The 18,734-nt window shown below is 37.1% G+C and overlaps 2 protein-coding genes across 2 annotated transcripts in view; one reads left to right on the forward strand and one right to left on the reverse strand.

The window, feature by feature from the left end:
- FANCM (Fanconi anemia, complementation group M) overlaps positions 1–15,602 on the forward strand; it is an 83,471-nt gene extending 67,869 nt beyond the window's left edge. The window contains exons 16-21 of the mRNA XM_011996239.1: positions 182–338; positions 2,739–2,845; positions 4,068–4,631; positions 11,411–11,786; positions 13,900–14,191; positions 15,113–15,602. Of these exons, the coding sequence (XP_011851629.1) occupies positions 182–338; positions 2,739–2,845; positions 4,068–4,631; positions 11,411–11,786; positions 13,900–14,191; positions 15,113–15,251 (1,635 nt within the window). The 3' untranslated portion in view covers positions 15,252–15,602. The remainder of the gene's footprint in view (positions 1–181; positions 339–2,738; positions 2,846–4,067; positions 4,632–11,410; positions 11,787–13,899; positions 14,192–15,112) is intronic.
- Positions 15,603–17,024: 1,422 nt separating this feature from the next.
- MIS18BP1 (MIS18 binding protein 1) overlaps positions 17,025–18,734 on the reverse strand; it is a 49,956-nt gene continuing 48,246 nt past the window's right edge. The window contains exon 16 of the mRNA XM_011996240.1: positions 17,025–17,080. Within this exon, the coding sequence (XP_011851630.1) occupies positions 17,025–17,080 (56 nt within the window). The remainder of the gene's footprint in view (positions 17,081–18,734) is intronic.

Raw genomic sequence — 18,734 nt, forward strand, 5'->3', positions numbered from 1 at the left:
GGCCTCCCATAGTGCTGGGATTACAGGCGTGCACCACCACACTGGGCCTAGAAATTTTCTGTTTTTATTATTTTATTAATCTTAAAAGCATTGATAAGAAATCAGTTTTCCAGAATCATTTCCAATCATGAAAGAAAATTATTTTCTCAATGATATCTTCATGTTTTCTAATTTGTCTTAGCATGTAGCTAGGAAGTTTTTAGATGATGAAGCAGAACTTTCTGAAGAAGATGCAGAATATGTTTCATCAGATGAAAATGATGAGTCAGAAAATGAAGAAGATTCCTCATTACTTGACTTTTTAAATGATGAAACTCAACTTTCACAGGCTATAAATGGTAAATGTTATAATGATCCTTCAGATTTTTTTCAATGTTTGTATGTGCTTATATTTAAATATTTTAATCAGTTTTTAATGAAACTAGACCTTAAAAGTAATTAAATGTGATATGTGCAAAATATTTATTTGGTCATTTTCATTCAAATTCTCTAATACTTGCTTTATTTTAAACTGGTTGTTTATAGGCTTCTGCTAATTTGAATATTTCTTTTCAGATTGACCTGGGTTGCTGAAGTGTGAAATGTTCATTTCACACGTGTTTAGTACCTGCTACATGCCTAGTACTACGTAAGGCATTTAGGAACTGTATATGAATGAACAAAATAGACAAAAAATTTCTTCTTATGAAGCCTACATTCAAATGGAAAGAGACAGTATATATGCTAACTAAATTATTTAGTTTATTGTAAGATAAAAAATTACAGAAAAATAAAAAAGTTGGACAAGATGAGAAAAATTTGGAGTGATTGAGGTTGGGGGTATAAATAACAGACGAGTTGCCATTTTATTATTTTTTAATTTTATTTTTTTAGAGACAGAGTTGCCCAGAGTAGGGTGCAGTGGCGCAGTCATATTTCACTGCAGCCTTGAACTCCTAGACTCAGGAGATTCTCCTGCTTTAGCCTCCTGTAGGACTACAGGCATGTACCACCATGACCAGTTAATTTTTTTGGCCTTTTGTAGAGATGTAATCTCACTATGTTGCTCAGGTTGGTCTCCAACTTCAGACCTCAAGCAGTCCTCTAACCTTGGCCTCCCAAAGTACTGGGTCAATAGCTGTGAGCCACTGCACTCAGCCTAGCTGTGATTTTAAATAAAGCAATTAGGAATAGGCTTCATTGAGAAGGCGACATCATCAGAGACTAGAAGAAGAGAGATTTAGTGATGTAGATTGTTAAGACCAACTGAAATACAAAGCTAAATTTATTAAATTTGCCAAGTAAAGCAGTTTACTTTCGGAAAACAGTGTGTTCATCCAATGCTTGAACAGATCTTACATACAATACATTTAGAGGAGATGGTTCAGATTGACTGTAACAGAAGTGAGAAATATTCTGATTATATCTCTTCAGTATTCTAATCTTTCACAGATCTCATCATTTATTCTGCTTTTGCAGTCTCCGATATTATTTAAAGTGACAAAGTTTCTCAAAGTTTGTGACTTTTAAGAAAAAAGTGTTTAAAGACAGTGTTCTCAGTACTGTCCTTAATGCTGATATAATTTGCAGGATAAGGTTTTATGCCCTCGATGTTCATTAACAGAAGTGGCTTTTGCAGGTTTACAATATAATCCAGTGGAAGAATGTTGATACAAAGACAACAGCCAGTGCAAAGGTCCTGAGTCAGTAGTGTGTCTGGCCTGTTGAAGGAACAGTGTTGTGACTGGAATGAGGGAAAACGGAAGGTAGTAGGAAGATCAGATAAATAGCAGCCAGATCATAATCTGACATAATTTAGTAGAATCTCTGTAGCTTCTATGTTGAGAATGACCTGTAGGGGAACAGAGGTAGACTGAGACCAGTTAGGAGACTGTTGAGGTCCTCCAACCAAGGAATGGTAGTGGCTTCTACCAAGATAGTAGCACTGAGGAGAGTGAGAAAGAGTGAATTCTGGATACATAAAGCTGACGGGATTTTCTGATGGATCAGAAAAAAAGGACGAGTGAGTAAGCTTGAGCAACAAGGATATAGTTGCTGTTATATTATGGGGAAGGCTGCAGATGAAGCAGTTTAGATGGCGATTATAGAGATTTGAAATTCCATTGCAGACACAGTATGTTTGAACTATGTACAGTTTCAAAGCTTTTTTTTTTAAGTACCTCGAAATTCACATTATCTTTTGTTTTTATGTATCATGTCTCAAGTACCTTTCATTATAACTTTTAAAAATGCTAGGCATAAAAAAAAAAACAAGGTGTTTCCCAGGTTTTCCTTAACTGAAAATTATGAAACATACTTTTTATTGGCTGTGGGTTTTAATGTTTTTAGTGCATATTTGCTTTTCTGGCTAGATTTCTTATGTTTTTGTGAAACTTCTGTAAATCTGGTACATTTTTAAGGTCTTTGTATACCTTTGTTTTGAAAGAAAAGTCTGTTTCAATCCTCATTTTCAGAGAGATAGCTAAAGCAGGGAACTTAAGTTGTCCATGATCACTCAACTAGATGATCTGATTTCAAAGGCTAAACTCCTAACTTAATATTTTTCAATAATTGTTTATAGACATCTTTTAATATTTATTGTCTTTGTGTAAAATATTTGCACAAGGTTTGAATCAAGTAAATTTGAAATAGATTGAAGTTAAATACTTCAATCATTGAAATAAATAATTGAAATAAATACTTCAATTATTCATTTAAATAATTTTGCTACTTTGTCTTAAATTCTTATCTTTACACAGATGCTGAAATGAGAGCTGTTTACATGAAATCTTTGCGTAGTCCGATGATGAACAATAAGTACAAAATGATTCATAAGACACATAAAAACATAAACATTTTCTCACAGGTATAAACTATAGAAATATAATGGAGAATTTCTGGATGGTGAGGTTGAAATATGTTCCTGTTAATGAAGCCTCCATTTTGTTTCTAAAACTGGGCTCTCAGAGCTATTTGAGATAATTTCTGCCCAAAGTCAGGAAGCTCAACTAAATGAATTCTCAAGATCCCTTTTTGGCCAGGTATGGTGGCTCACGCCTGTAATCCCAGCACTTTGGGAGGCCAGTGCTGGTAGATCACCTGAGGTCAGGAGTTCAAGACCAGCCTGGCCAACATGGTGAAATCCCATCTCTACTAATAAGACAAAAATTAGCCAGGATGGTGGCACATGCCTGTAATCTCAGCTACTTGGGAGGCTAAGGCAGGAGAATAGCTTGAACCCGGGAGGCAGAGGTTGCAATGAGCCAAGATTGCACCATTGCATTCCAGCCTGCACGACAAGAGTGAAACCCCATTTCAAAAAATAAAAAAAAATCCCTTTTTTGTCCTTGGTTGATAAAATTTATTTTTTTCACAAAAATATTATATTCTGAAAATTATAGGTTATGTCATTTATGGATAACATTTTCTTTTTTTTTTTTTTTTTTTGACGGAGTCTAGCTCTGTCGCCCAGGCTGGAGTGCAGTGGCCGGATCTCAACTCACTGCAAGCTCCGCCTCCCGGGTTCACGCCATTCTGCCTCAGCCTCCCAAGTAGCTGGGACTACAGGCGCCCGCCACTTCGCCCGGCTAGTTTTTTGTATTTTTTAGTAGAGACGGGGTTTCACCCAGTTAGCCAGGATGGTCTCGATCTCCTGACCTCGTGATCCGCCCGTCTCGGCCTTCCAAAGTGCTGGGATTACAGACTTGAGCCACCGCACCCGGCCAAGGATAACATTTTCATATTAGTCATGTTTGTTTATAAATTGCCATGTTCAGCTTGGTAATGTGTACTCTCTGTACTTCCATTGTGCTTATTATATAGCATTTATCATCTATTATTATTGGTTACTTTCTACCTGCTGTTACTAAACCTTAAATTTCTAGATGGTAAATCATTCTTTTCCTTTATTCTCAAACTCATTTTCCTCCACAAAGAATGTACTTGGTATATGTTAATTGAGTAAGTGGCTGAATTAATAAAGTAAATTAAACAAATATTAATGTAGATTTCATGTGCTTCGAAGTATGTTTTAAATACCTGTTAATTGTCTGAAATAAATGTAAAATATTCTTATGTTTTTATTGTAGATTCCTGAACAAGATGAAACCTATTTAGAGGATAGTTTTTGTGTTGATGAGGAGGAGTCTTGCAAAGGCCAATCAAGTGAAGAAGAAGTTTGTGTTGATTTTAACTTAATAACTGATGATTGCTTTGCAAGTAGCAGTAAAAAGTATAAAACCCGACGTGCAGTAATGCTAAAACAAATGAGGGAACAAAACTGTGCACATTCAAAAAAGAAATTATCCAGAATTATTTTACCAGATGATTCAAGTGAGGAGGAGAACAATGTAAATGATAAAAGAGAATCTAATATTGCAGTTAAGCCAAGCACTGTTAAGAAGAACAAACAACAGGACTGTTGTTTAAATTCAGTGCCTTCTGGATCTTCTCTGCAGTCCAAGATGCATTCTAATCCAGTAGTTAATCAATCACCAAAGCAGAGCAAACCGACATCACTTAATTTAAAGGATACAATTTCTGAAGTCTCAGACTTCAAACCTCAAAATCATAATAAAGTCCAGTCTACGACACCACCCTTCACTACTGTTGATTCACAGAAAGACTGTAGAAAATTTCCAGTTCCACAGAAGGTATGGATCAAAGAAAGGAAAAATGTCTTTAGATGGTTACCAGAAGTTTTTCTTTTTCTTTCTTATGTATGTGTTTTGTATTAAATAACTAGGTCAAAGAAAAATTAACAAAAAATTTTTGAAGAAAATGTCTTCAAACAAGAAAACAATACACAAAATTATATGGGCAATTCACAGGATGCTCAGGTTTTAATTTTTTAAATATGTTAATGTTTTGTTAACACTGTGTAAGGAAACTTGATAATTTTATTAAAAGGATGTAGGAAAATAGGGCTTTCTGCAAGGCAAAGTTAATTGAAATTACGTGTTCAGAGCTAGTTCCTTGGCCAGGTGCAGTGTCTCATGCCTGTAATCCCAGCACTCTGGGAGGCCGAGGCAGGTAGATCACTTGAAGTCAGGAGTTCAAGACTAGCCTGGCCAACATGGTGAAATGACATCTCTACTAAAAACACAAAAATTAGCTGGGCATGGTCGTGCATCCCTGTAGTCCCACCTACTTGGGAGGTTGAGGTAGGAGAATCGCTGAAACTTGGGAAGGAGAGGTTGCAGTCAGCCGAGATCGTGCCATTTCACTCCAGCTTGGGTGACAGAGCAAGACTCCATCTCAAAACACACACACAAAAGACCTAGAACTAGTTCCCAGATTAACTTCTCTTCTTCTCAGAAGACTTCGGGTATGTAAGTCTCCTTTTATTGGGTAAAGGAATTTGGGAGTACCAACTGGTTTCCTTCCTTAAAGTTTTCTTCCACTTCCTTCCAGAATGACTGCTAAGTAGTCCAGTTTTACCTTCTCCCTGTTGTGCTGTTTCTAGAAGAATCACTGTAAAACTGTTTCCTGTTTTTAAGAGTTTATAGTTACAGTAATTTTGCTAAATAGGGGTTAAATAAATAATAGGAGCCGTATATATTGATTCATTTGTTTGCCTAACTAGGAGTGAGACTGAAAATACTTATTAAAAATTAATAATTTTTATAATTGACAAATAATTGTATGTATTTATCAAGTAGGACATGTTTTGAAATATGTATACATTGTGGAATGGCTAGATCAAGCTAATTAACATATGTATTACCTCAAATACTTATCATTTTTTGGTTGAGAACACTTAAAATTTACTCTTTCAGTGATTTTCAAGATAAAATACCTTGTAATTGACTATAGTCTTCCTATCTGAAATTTTGTATCATTTGACCAACACCCTCCACCCCAACCTTAACCCCTGTACTAACTACTATTCTACTCTCTGCTTCTACTTCTCTTTATCCCCAAGAAGTTTCATCACACTCTGCCTTAGCCACATGCTTGACAGTGTCCACACAATGGTCCTCATATTTGTGTTTCCAGTTGCAAATTGTCCCCAGTTTTTTTTTTGTGGGAGAGGCATAGTTATTTCTTGAAGGCATTGTTAGGAAAAGATTGACTACATTAAGTCTTTATAATAGACTGGAGAACAAGAAAGTACTTAATTTCTTTGAGTTTCAATATCCTCATCGATAGTATAGAGATTAAAATCCCAAGATGAGTTCTCATTGTGTTGCCTAGGCTGGAGTACAGTGGCTATCCACAGGTGCGATCATAGCTCACTGCTGACTTGAACTCCTGGACTCACGTGATCCTCCTACCTCAGCCTTCTTAGTAGCTGGGACTATAGACATGCTACACCATGCCTGGCAAGATTACTATTTTTGTATAATTCATTGCAATTGGGGTCTGTTATTTGAGAATTATTGTGTTCCTTTGGAAGTATCATGTCCTTGCTTTTTCATATGTGACGTGTCCTTATGTTGATTTCTACACATCTAGTGGGACATTCACCTCATGAAGTTTTATGGAGTAATTTCCCAGGGAAAGACTTATTTGTATAAATGGGTCTTAGGGTGTCAGTTTGGTGGGGTGTGTTGGCCTTGGTTCTAGGTGGATACAGTAGTGTAGTTTCTGTGTAGTTTCTTCAGCTGTAATTCACACTAGTGACATTTGCGACTGTCTCAGTATCCTAGGCTTTTCTCGACAAGACAGAGTCCCTCCTGACCCTGGGTAACTCTATCTGGGCAGTGGAGATGAGGCTACAGAGGCTGGGTGCCTCCACACTGCCCTTCTGGGCTTCAAATTACCATAGATGCCTATTCACCCCCACACCACACTCCAGTGCTCTTTACTTTGAAAAGAGAAATAAGCACTGGTAATCACTAACACTTTAAGCAGTATTTCTACTTTGGTATCTCCTAACTAGAAAATAGATACAGGCTAGTGATACTTTGAAGAGCACTATGAAAAAGGATCAGTAGATCTTAATGGAAAGATGTTTTAAGTTTTCTACTATTAGTGAATAAAATTACATATAGTATAATTCTTATTACTTGAAATTAGGAGGGGAAAGAATTTTTGAGGTAAATTTGAAAAGGCATAAAATAGACTACCCTGACAAAAATCTTCACAGATTAAAAATACTAATATTTGCATTGTCATAAATATTACAAACAGTATTCCTTGTCTTTTATTTGCTTTTTTGTTTTGTGTTTAGTGTTTCTTGCTATATGAAATATAACTTCTTTATGCAGCCTAGATTTTTTTTCTTTGTACTTCCTGACCTTGTTGTCATGTTTAGGAAGCCATACTCTAAGATAACTAAGTACTTTCACTATTTTCTTCTAGTTCTTTAGTGGCCATTTCCTCCTTCATTACATTTATTATTCTTTTTTTAAATTAAATATTGAATATATTTTAGCGATAATTTCTGAATAATTAGGATGTTGATCTTAGTTTATTATGTTAAAATATAGAAAGTCTACCTTAAGTTACAATGTAGAAAGGTAGAGGGAGTATTGCTCCCATCCTTACTATAACAAAGAGCCAGTCATCAGCAAAATCATGTTTTCTTGAAACCATTACAGAGCTAAGGTTGTAGGGCAAACAATTAGGCTGATATTTAAGGAAAAACAGGCCCCTCCAATGAAAAGCTTGCTGATTCATGGCAATCACTGGAACCTATAAAATGTGGTAAAAATAATTCAGCTGACCGGGGGCAGTGGCTTACGCCTATAATCCCACACTTTGAGAGGCCGAGGCAGGGGGATCATTTGAAGTCAGGAGTTTAAGACCAGCCTGGCCAACACGGTGAAACTCCGTCACTACTAAAAATACAAAAAATTAGCCAGACATGGTGGCAGATGCCTGTAGCCCCAGCTATTCAGGAGGCTGCGCCAGGAGAATTGCTTGAAGCTGGGAGGGAGAGGTGCTGCACTCCAGCCTGTGTAACATAGCGAGACTCCATCTCCAAAAAAAGAAAAACGAAACAAAAATAACAAAAAAATTAGCCTGGCATGCTGGTGCATACCTGTAGTCCTAGCTACTCAGCATGCTAAGGTGGAAGGATCACCTGACCCCGGGAGGTTGAGGCTGCAGTGAGCTGTGATCGTGCCACTGCACTCCAGCTTGGGCAACAAAGTGAGACTCTCTAAAAAAAAAATAAAAAAAAAGTTTCAGCTAAAACGTTAGTGAATTACAAAAGGCAATGGACTAGCATGAAAGCTTAGAACCCCTGGGAGTTATAGACACACGGGGAATTTACAGCCACTCATGGGCTCTTCACACACTCATCAGGGATTCACAAAAAAGACTGAGAATAAGAAAAACCCTTTTTCTTAGTACAGTCCTTGGGGAAGAGATAAGCAATTGCTGTGGAAAAGGAACCATGCCTCACCTTGTTCCTTTCCAACTTTCCCCTATGGAACAAAAAGCTTTAAGCTACTGGCGGAAGAGCAGCAAACTGTGTCGCCCTCAGAGCTTAGGTGAAGACTGCAGATCAGGAAGGAAACAAGAAAAATATCCTGTATAACTGGAAGAAGGGCAGGAAAACATCTTAAGCCTAGACAATTAGAGGTCTCTAATAACTGGGAGGGAGAGTAAGATCACTGAGAAATTCCTACCTTCGAGACCTACGGAAACAAGTCCTGCCCAAGACTATGGCTGAACCAGGACAATAGAAAACACCAATTCCACACTCCTAGTGCTCCCTCCCACCAGTCTAGCAAACACCAAGTAACTAGAGCAATCTGCTGATAAGTATGGGAAGAGAACATCTTCGCAAATCCAAAGTTATGAAGATTTTCCTTTATGTTTCCTTGTAAGAGTTTTGTAGTTTTAATTCTTCAGTGTATACCTTTGATTCATTTTGAGTTAACTTTTGTTAATGATGTAAAAGTCCAGCTTTTGTTGGTGGTGATGCATGGCTATCTTGCTTAAAATCAGTTGACCATATATGTGAGGGTTTATTTCTAGACTCATTTCTTTGGCATATGTCTTTTTCTATGCCAGTACCACACTGTCATGATTCCTGTAGCTTTATAGTAAGTTTTGAAGTTGGTAAGTCTGAGTTTTCTAACTTTTTTTTTTTTTTTAAGATTGTTTTAGATATTCAGAGTCCCTTGAAATACATGAAATTTAGTATGGGTTTTCCCATTTCTGTAATATATCCTTTTGGAATTTTGAAAGAGATTGTATTGAATACATAGATCGTTTTGGGTAGTATTGTCATCTTAATAATGTTAAATTTTTCAGTGCATGAAAATGGGATGTCTTTTTATTTATTTTGTTCATGGTCCCAAATTGAAATCTACAAAATAATTTATATTCAACAAATTCCAGGCCAGGCACGGTGGCTCACGCCTGTAATCCCAGCACTTTGGGAGGCCGAAGTGGGTGGATCATCTGAGGTCAGGAGCTCAAGACCAGCCGGACCAACATGGTTTGAAACCCTGTCTCTACTAAAAATATAGAAATTAGCCGGGTGTTGTAGCAGACACCTGTAATCCCAGCTACTTGGGAGGCTGAGGCAGGAGAGTGACTTAAACCCAGTAGGCAGAGGTTGCAGTGAGCTGAGACTGCACCATACAACTCCAGCCTGGACGACTGGAGCAAAACTCCATCTCAAAAAAAAAAAAATTCAGTTTTATTTTTGTGTCCTTCACTGTTTCCTTCCTTGTACAAAGGTAATAATTAAAAATATCTATATACTTCGGCTCGTTTATACATCGTTTGAAATATATAATTAGATGCTTTTATATTTTTAATCTTCCTTAGATAGGTTAGTAAAATATAGTACGTACTTTATCCCGTCTTGATTTTTTTACTTAAAACTATCCTCAGGTTCACTCAATAGTAATATACAGATATATATTCCTCATTACTTTGTGTAGCTACATATACCATTGTATGATTATGTAATTATTTATTCAACATTTCTATATTGATGCATATGTGGGTTGTTTCTAATCTTTTGTTCTTATAATAAATAGCCATGTTTGTATTCTCTTAAATGTTGCCGGTGTAACTTTGGGATTAATTTCTTGGAATTGCTGTAAAAAGTAAATGCATATGTAATGTTGCCAGATATTGCTAACTTCTCTATAGGGTTTGTACTTTTTTTTTTTTTTTTTTTTGAGGCAGAGTCTCGCTCTGTCGCCCAGGCTGGAGTGCAGTGGCTCTGCTCACTGCAGACTCCGCCTCCCACGCCCAGATAATTTTTGTATTTTTAGTCGAGACAGGGTTTCACCATGTTGGCCAGGCTGGTCTCGAACTCCCCGCCTCAAATGATCTACTCGCCTCAGCCACCCAAAGTGCTGGGATTACAGGCGTGAGCCACTGCACCTGGCCCGGTACCATATTATTACTACCAGCATTGTAAAAGAGTTTCTGATTTCTCCAGAACTTTATTAACAGAGAATATTGTCAACCTAGTGAGAGATGGCGTGTCATATAGTTTCAAATTTGTGTTTTTCTTTGCATAGCAAAGTTGAAAGCATCTTTTTTCTTTCAGTTTCATACATTCATATAGCTTGTAAGAGCCATTTGCATTTCTTTTTTGAGAGCACATTTTATTACTTGCTTTTTGTGGATCACACAGATATTGTGTATTCTGGCTACAAGCCTACATGAGGGCTGTAGGACCGGTATGTCGATACCAATTCTGAGATTTTTTCCCTCTCTACCAGATACCAAGATTGACAGCTACTTTTTCCTTTCTGCTTTTATGGAGTAGATTTATTTTTTTATTTGCGCTTATAAAAATGTTTAACCATTTTTGGGGACAGAGGTTCGGACATCTGGCACTGTTTCCCGTGCCCTGTGCCTCTGCAAAAAGAGGAGCTCATGGTTCACAGGATTTGGCAGATTACTTTGGAAAGGAAAGCTGGGTATGTTCTGGCTTAAGTAACTTCCAAAATTCTCACTTCCATGTTGTTTTTGACCTCGGTGTATTTCTTCCTTTCTCGTCAGACCATTTATGTGTTTCTAAGTATTTTTTACAAACATTTTAGTTTTTTAAAACTAAACAGGTTTAGTTGTTTTCAACTGGAGATACTTTCTGGTTATCTAATCTTCCTGTTATTTTTCAAAAATGTCTTGTCTGGTTTCCTTATTCTTCACAATGAACTCTAATCTGCTCTAAAATTATTTCATCTTCCATTCATTTGGTTTTTTTCTCTAGGCTAAAAATTATAATTTTCTTTTTTAACACTTATTTCCTTTCCTGTTCATTTTTAGACTTTCTCCTATTTCTTTACATCCTACTGTTCTTAGCTTTTGTTGTTAATTATAGCTTTATAGTTTTTTGAGGTGTAAGAATAGTGACTTACGTGTTCCTTCATGTATTGTCACTTTGGTCAAATTGAAGGAAGAAAACTGGACGTTCTCAGTACGGAGAATCACCTTTGGACATGAGACACTTATGGCACATTTATGTATTTCACCTGATTGTGACCAGTGTTTTCCACTTTTTCAGGATGGTAGTGCTTTGGAGGATTCTTGCGCTTCAGGGGCATCCTCTTCCAATTCAAGACCACATTTAGCTGGGACACATACTTCTCTTAGACTTCCACAGGAAGGAAAAGAAACCTGTATTCTTGTAGGCGGTCATGAAATAACTTCTGGATTAGAAGTAATTTCTTCCCTAAGAGCAATTCATGGGTTGCAAGTAGAAGTTTGTCCTCTTAATGGCTGTGATTACATCGTGAGTAACCGCATGGTGGTGGAAAGGAGGTCTCAGTCTGAGATGTTAAATAGTATCAATAAGAACAAGCTCATTGAGCAGATCCAGCACCTGCAGAGTATGTTTGAAAGAATATGTGTGATTGTGGAAAAGGACAGAGAAAAAACAGGTTTGTATTTTTAAATATCTTTGTTTATAAGACTGTAAAGGAACTTGACTGTTAACTTAGTTTATTCTTCTATTATTAGGATGTGGGAACTCTTAAAATATAAACACCTGACTGGTGAATGTCATTCTTATTTTCATGCAGCCATAATGGCTTTCATTAGTTATTGTATTTAAATACAGCTTATGAGAACTGAAGGGTTGGAAATTGAAGGCAAGTCTGCCAAACATAAGACTGTTTCAGGAACCCACGAAGAATGAGGGCCTTAAATAAGGCAGCAATGGGGAGGAGTAGTAGTATTTGGGAGATGTTTAAGGAGTCAGGATTAGCAAGAGTTGGTGGGAGGAGTTGAGAATTACTGAGTTGACCAACTTCTTGGTTATTGGGCAGTTAAATACTGGTACTGTTTATTGCAATTATGAATATAATGGAAGCAACAGATAAGAGGGACAAGGAAAGTTCAATTTTGAACACATTAAGATCGAGTTCTCAGTGGGTCACTGAAGTGGGTGCCTAGGATGCATTTGGAAGTGCAGGATTGGAGCTTCAGGTAGGTTATTTCTGCAGTAATTATTCAATTGTATGGCGAGCCCTCAAGAACAGTGAAAAGATCATGAGATACGGAATCAGAAGACACACCGTTTCTATGGTTTCTCTATGAGACATTGCACTGACAAGTCACTCCCTCTGAGGAACTAATAATACGCTTGTCCTAGTCATCTTGTGATATTATGAGAACTAAGTAAAATCATGTAGTTGTGAAAGCCACTGCAGAAGAATTGAACATTTATACTTTTGGTAATAGTGTAGTTTATGCAAAACATTGGTGTGGGAATTCGGCAGCTTTTTCATCCCCATTTTGTCATTGGTGAACCATGTGGCCTTAGATAAGTCATTTTATCTTTTGGTTACCCAATTTTTTTTTTCCTTTCTTTTTGAGACAGAGTCTCGCTCTGTCACTCAGGCTGGAGTGCACTGGCACGATCTCAGCTCACTGCAACCTCCACCTCCCAGGTTCAAGCAATTCTCTTGCCATAGCCTCCTGAGTAGCTGGGATTACTGGCATGTGCCACCATGCCCAGCTAATTTTTGTGTTTTTAGTAGAGACGGAGTTTCACCATGTTGGTCAAACTGGTCTCGAACTCTGGACCTCAGGTGATCTGCCAGCCTTGGCATTCCAAAGTGCTGGAATTCCAGGCATGAGCCACCGTGCCCAGCCTTTTTTTTTTTTTTTCTTTTGAGGCAGAGTCTCGCTCTATCACCCAGGCTGGAGTGCAGTGGTGCAATCTCGGCTCACTGCAACCTCTGCTTCTTGGGTTCAGGTGAATCTCCTGCCTGAGCCTCCTGAGTAGCTGGGACTACAGACGTGTGCCACCACGCTCAACTAATTTTTTTTTTTGTATTTTTTGTAGAGATGAGGTTTCACCATGTTGGCCAGGATGGTCTCGATCTCTCGACCTTGTGATCTGCCTACCTCGGTCTCCCAAAGTGCTAGGATTATATGTGTGAGCCACCGTGCCCAGCCCCAGCCTCTTTTTAATTTGAAAAGTCAGGGATAAAGGAAATAGATTTGGAGTAGACAGGAAAGTAACATGGCAAAGGTTATAGAAAAGTATCGAGGGCCATGATAGGGAATACCAATAAAAGGATTTAAGTAGAATATGGAATAGAAAATGAACAAGAAAGGGTAGGGAACTAATTGGCAAGATGACATTAAAATGGGTGTACAGGCTAATTGTTGAGTGATTCTTTGGAATAAATACATAAGATAATTTTATATCACTTAAACCAGTACTTAATGCGCCCTTCCTCAGAGCTAGCATGAAAAATTAGAGATGAGTAATACAATCTTGGCCTTCAGGAGTGAATTATGTAGGAATATAAGCTCTTCCTTATTCACCTTTCTATGTTGATTCCAGCTCAAGGTGCTCATAGTTATCCCTATTTTCTTTCTCAGATATTTGAGAAACATTAGTTGTAGGGTTTCTCATTAGCAGAATGTGGCACTAGTTTGCCAATGGTGTAGATCTTGGGATTTTAATAAAATAAAGTATATTAATGATTCTACTTGATATTAGTTGCTAAAGTTTGCCTTTCCCTAAATATAAATGTTTAGGAGACGCATCAAGGATGTTTAGGAGAACAAAAAGCTATGACAGCCTGCTGACTACCTTAATTGGCGCTGGAATCCGAATTCTTTTCAGTTCCTGCCAAGAAGAAACTGCAGATTTGCTAAAGGAACTGTCTTTAGTGGAACAAAGAAAGAATGTTGGTATTCATGTTCCAACAGTGGTGAATAGTAGTAAAAGTGAGGCACTCCAGTTTTATTTAAGTATTCCTAATATAAGTTATATAACTGCATTAAATATGTGTCACCAGTTTTCATCTGTGAAAAGGATGGCTAACAGGTATGTCTGTTGTAATATTTTTAAATGATTACTTTTAAAAGATTCTTAAAAGCATTCCATAGAAGTTTAACGTTAAAAAAATTTAAGAGGCATCGTGCCTGTTAGATTTTATTCAGTAAACATTTTTTGCCTGCCAACATATATTAGTTACTATATGAAGCTGAGGGACATTAATCGAAAAAAAGAAAAAATAGGTGTAGGGATTTCCTTTGAGAACCTTAGAGCTCTGTGGAGAGACAATAAATAGCAGTTACCTTTGACCTTGCAATCTAACATTTCTGGGCTGTTCAGTTCTGTAACAAGAAAAATGAGCATTTATATTGCTTGAAGAGGGAGATTTTAGAATGTAGTTCATTTTAATTAAAGGCCTACATCAGATACTGTCTTAGCTCATGCTGCAATGCTAAAATACCATAAACTGGGTAATTTATAAATGACAGAAGTTTATTTCTGCCAGTTCTGGATACTGGAAGTCTGAGATATGGCTGGGTTCTGGAGAGAGTTTTGTACTGAGTCACAGACTACTGCCTTCTCATTGTATCCTCACATGGCAGAAATAGAGCTAGCTAGCTCTTTGACCTCTTCTTATAAGTGCACGAGGATATCCACCTTTATCAACTAATTCTCGAAGTTGCCTCTTCCAAATACCATTACATTGGGATTAGGGCTTCAACATATGAATTTTGGGGAACACAAAAACATTCAGTTCATTGAAGATATTGGAATTGTTTTTCTAGATAATTTTAAGGAAAGGAACCAAGTAGCTGTTTTATCCAAACTAATTTTCAAGACATCAGCTGGACCGATAATGCTTGAGATGATTTCCTTAAAGGCTACTGTGTTTGGTGTTCTTTAGGTAATATTACATTTTATAAAAGCCAAAAGTCCTAGTGTAATGATTTTGTCTCATTTATTTTTCAGCACACCTCAAGAAATCTCCATGTATGCACAAGTAACTCATCAGAAGGCTGAGGAGATCTATAGATATATTCACTATGTATTTGACATACAAATGTTACCAAATGATCTTAACCAAGATAGACTGAAATCTGATGCATAATCAAGCTGCTCAAGATGGGGTTTTCAAAGAACTCTCACAATATTAAACGCACTTCAATAATCGTTGTTTTCTGATTATGTTTATTTGTAAATAGAATATTTCCTTAAATATATTTTATATTGTATATATTTTTATTTATATAGATTATATAAATTATTAAAAAACAAAAATCTGATGTTTGCTGATCATTTTGACTAGATTATGAAACTAATTTTTTTTATTAAAAGAAGGTTTATTAAAAGTGTTACTAAGGATAGTTTAAGAAAGTAAAAGCTAAGCTAGAGATATACTTTGGAATGTTTCCCAAGGTTAAAGTTGTACTGTTGTGATAAATAGTAAAGTCGATATGTCTAACTATAGCCAACTTGTTGATTTTTCCCATGTGTAGATAGTATACTTTAAGTGTACCGATTCTAAATATGTGTACTTGGTAAGTTGTGGGTGATGGGTGGTTGTGAGATAAATGACCCAGTAACTAGGAAAGTAGAAAACTTAACTGAATGTTTATCTGACCAGAGGTGTGTCCCAGTTAAGTACTGTCAAATCTGTTAATATGAACTCTTAATATGGTTTGGCTGTCCCCAACCAAAATCTCATCTTGACTTGTAATCTGAATTATAATCCCCATATGTTGGGGAGGGACCTCCTGGAAGGTGATTAGATCATGGGGGCGGTTCCCCCATGCTGTTCTAGTGATAGTTTTCAGAGGATCTGATGGTTTTATAAGGAGCTTTTCCTCTGTTCACTCTGCAGTTCTCACGCCTAGTGCCATGTGGAAAAGGAAACGTTGGCTTCCCCTCCACCGTGATTGTAAGTTTCCTGAGGCCTCCCCAGCCATGCAGGACTGTGAGTCAATTAAAATCTTTTCCTTATAAATTTCCCAGTCTTGGGTTATTTCTTCATAGCAGTGTGAGAATAGACTAATACAAACTCCCAGCTACCTTACTCTTTTTTGTTGCTGAAATATATTCAAGGTGGTATATTGGTTTGGACTTAGAAAGTTTCTTTTTAATATAAATTACTGAATTCAGGCCCATTATGTTGACCACATTACATTTACTGTTTTGATCCATTCTGTTGTCTGTGATGACATTAAGAAGGCTTTGCTTGGGGCCTGGCACGGTGGCTCACGCCTGTAATCCTGGGCAGATCACGAGGTCAGGAGGTCGAGACCATCCAGGCTAACACGATGAAACCCTGTCTCTACTAAAAATACAAAAAAATTAGCCGGGTGTGGTGGCAGGCACCTCTAGTCCTAGCTACTTGGGAGGCTGAGGCAGGAGAATGGCGTGAAACTGGGAGGGGGAGCTTGCAGTGAGCCGAGATCGCATCACTGCACTCCAGCCTGGGCGACAGAGTCAGACTCTATCTCAAAAACAAAAACAAAAAAAGAAGGCTTTGCTTGTATCTGCAATATATATGACATCTTTCTTCTAGTCAGTCTAGTACTAAAGCAGCCTTTAATTATGTGAGTCCTTTATTCTCTGCCTCATTTTTACCCCTATTACATTGTTGGGTACTTGAACCAGCCTCACCGCAGAGCTTTCCTCACCTTAAGTCTGGCAGGGACTTCAGAGCTCATGTAATTCAAATCACTTCTCTTCCCTTTCTTACCAAATGATAAAAGTGATGCCCAGAAACAAGTGACTTATTCAAGTTTAGGCTGGCAAATCTAGAAGCAGAACCCAGAAACTAGATATGATTCTCTTTCACTCTATGGTGTTGATAAAAGGGGACAAAAAAGTTATTCTGCTTAGCTCCTTTGAGATAGTATCAACTCTCAACTTGTCTGAAAGCAGCTGACTTCTTATGTCTGCTGCTCAATAATTCTGTCAAAACCAGAGAGAGGAAACACTGTAAGTTATTGCCTAGTGTGCAGTTATCAATTTTCTGTAACTGGACTTTTTGAGTATTTCTCCTTTAGTAGTGAGCACAATGCTAAGCTTTGACAGGAGGAAAGGAGCCTTTCTCCTTCCACTGTGCTACATCTTCATGCATCATGCTGCTGCTACATTGTCAGCAGGGACTGTGGGTAGGGGCATCTGGTGGTGCTTTGCCCCAGCTGCATGCCAGAATCATGGAGTCCCTCAACCTCAGAGATACCACATGCTCAGACTCAGCTGTGTGTGTACCCATCAGACAAAAAAAATTACGTACATTAACATGGTGTTACAGACATAACCTAGAGGATTTCATTTATTTATGCTTTCTGTGTGGAGAGCTCTATCCATATTTAGGCTTGCAATAGCCTCCTCCTATACTCTCATTGGTAGCCATTAACCATTGATTATCCATCTTATTATTTAAGTCCTTAAGGTCTTTTTCTTTTCCACTTTTAAGTCTCCTTTGGAGGTTACTTACCTTAAACTTTATTATTAGTTCATCTTATGACCTGATAGAAATGGGACAAACCAGGTACCTGGCAGGTGAGATACCTTAGAATAGGGAAGGCGCTGAAGGAGTTCTGATAGGACAAGGGAATATATAGGCAGTAGGGGTCAGACTCTTGATTTGAGTCAAGTTTATGCCATTTCAATTACCTTTTTACTTTTTGTTAAGGGATTTAACCACCTTCTTAACTCCTAAAACACTATCCATTAACTCCAGCAGTATAGTATTAGATCAAGTATTGGCAACTCAAGTAATACAACAGCATTTTTTTTTTGGCCACTCCAAAATAAACCTTTCTTTTGATCCATCCTATATCCACCAACGGTCTTTATGGCAGAAATAATCATAGTAGTTTAAAGAATAATCTTAGTCCAATTGCACTGTTCTTTTTACAGTGTTTCCTTGAGTCCTATAATTATACAACTGCTGATTATTACTATTTTATTTTATTTACTTATTTTAAGAGGAGTCTTTTTCTCTTGCCCAGGCTAGACTGCAGTGGCTAGTTGCAGGCATGATCATAGCACACTTCAGCCTTGAACTCCTAGGCTCAAGCAATCCTCCTTCCTCAGCCTCCCAGGTAGTTGAAACTACAGGTATATGACACCAGGCCTGCTCTGACCAAAACACTTAAGAAACAAGAAAACATTCTTTTTTTTTTTTTTTTTTTTGAGGAAACTTAAAACAGGACCACTCATGATTTGTTTTTATTTCTATCACCCAGTAATTAGTAACAAACAAAAAACAAGAAACAAATATTATAAAAGCAAACTAACTTTATTTGAATAATCTAAATAGAGAACAAAGGTAGATGAATGTGTAGCCAGAAGGAAAATATCCTATATGTCAAGTTTCAAAACATAATAAGCGAAAATAAGTTTATTTCTAAATGAAATTTCAGTGAAAGAAAAAGGATGTTTATTATGACATAATATATTGATTACTAATGGTGGATCTATTAACTGTCTAATCTAGTCAAAATATTTAAGCTGTATCTGCATATGTAAATAACACTTAAAAATTAGAGAACAAAATAGTAAATAATTATTTAGTAAAATAATTAGTAAAATAAAATAAATATCTAGTAAAATA

This window comes from Mandrillus leucophaeus, unplaced genomic scaffold (assembly GCF_000951045.1).
Source record: "Mandrillus leucophaeus isolate KB7577 unplaced genomic scaffold, Mleu.le_1.0 Scaffold505, whole genome shotgun sequence".
NCBI classification, from domain to species: domain Eukaryota; kingdom Metazoa; phylum Chordata; class Mammalia; order Primates; family Cercopithecidae; genus Mandrillus; species Mandrillus leucophaeus.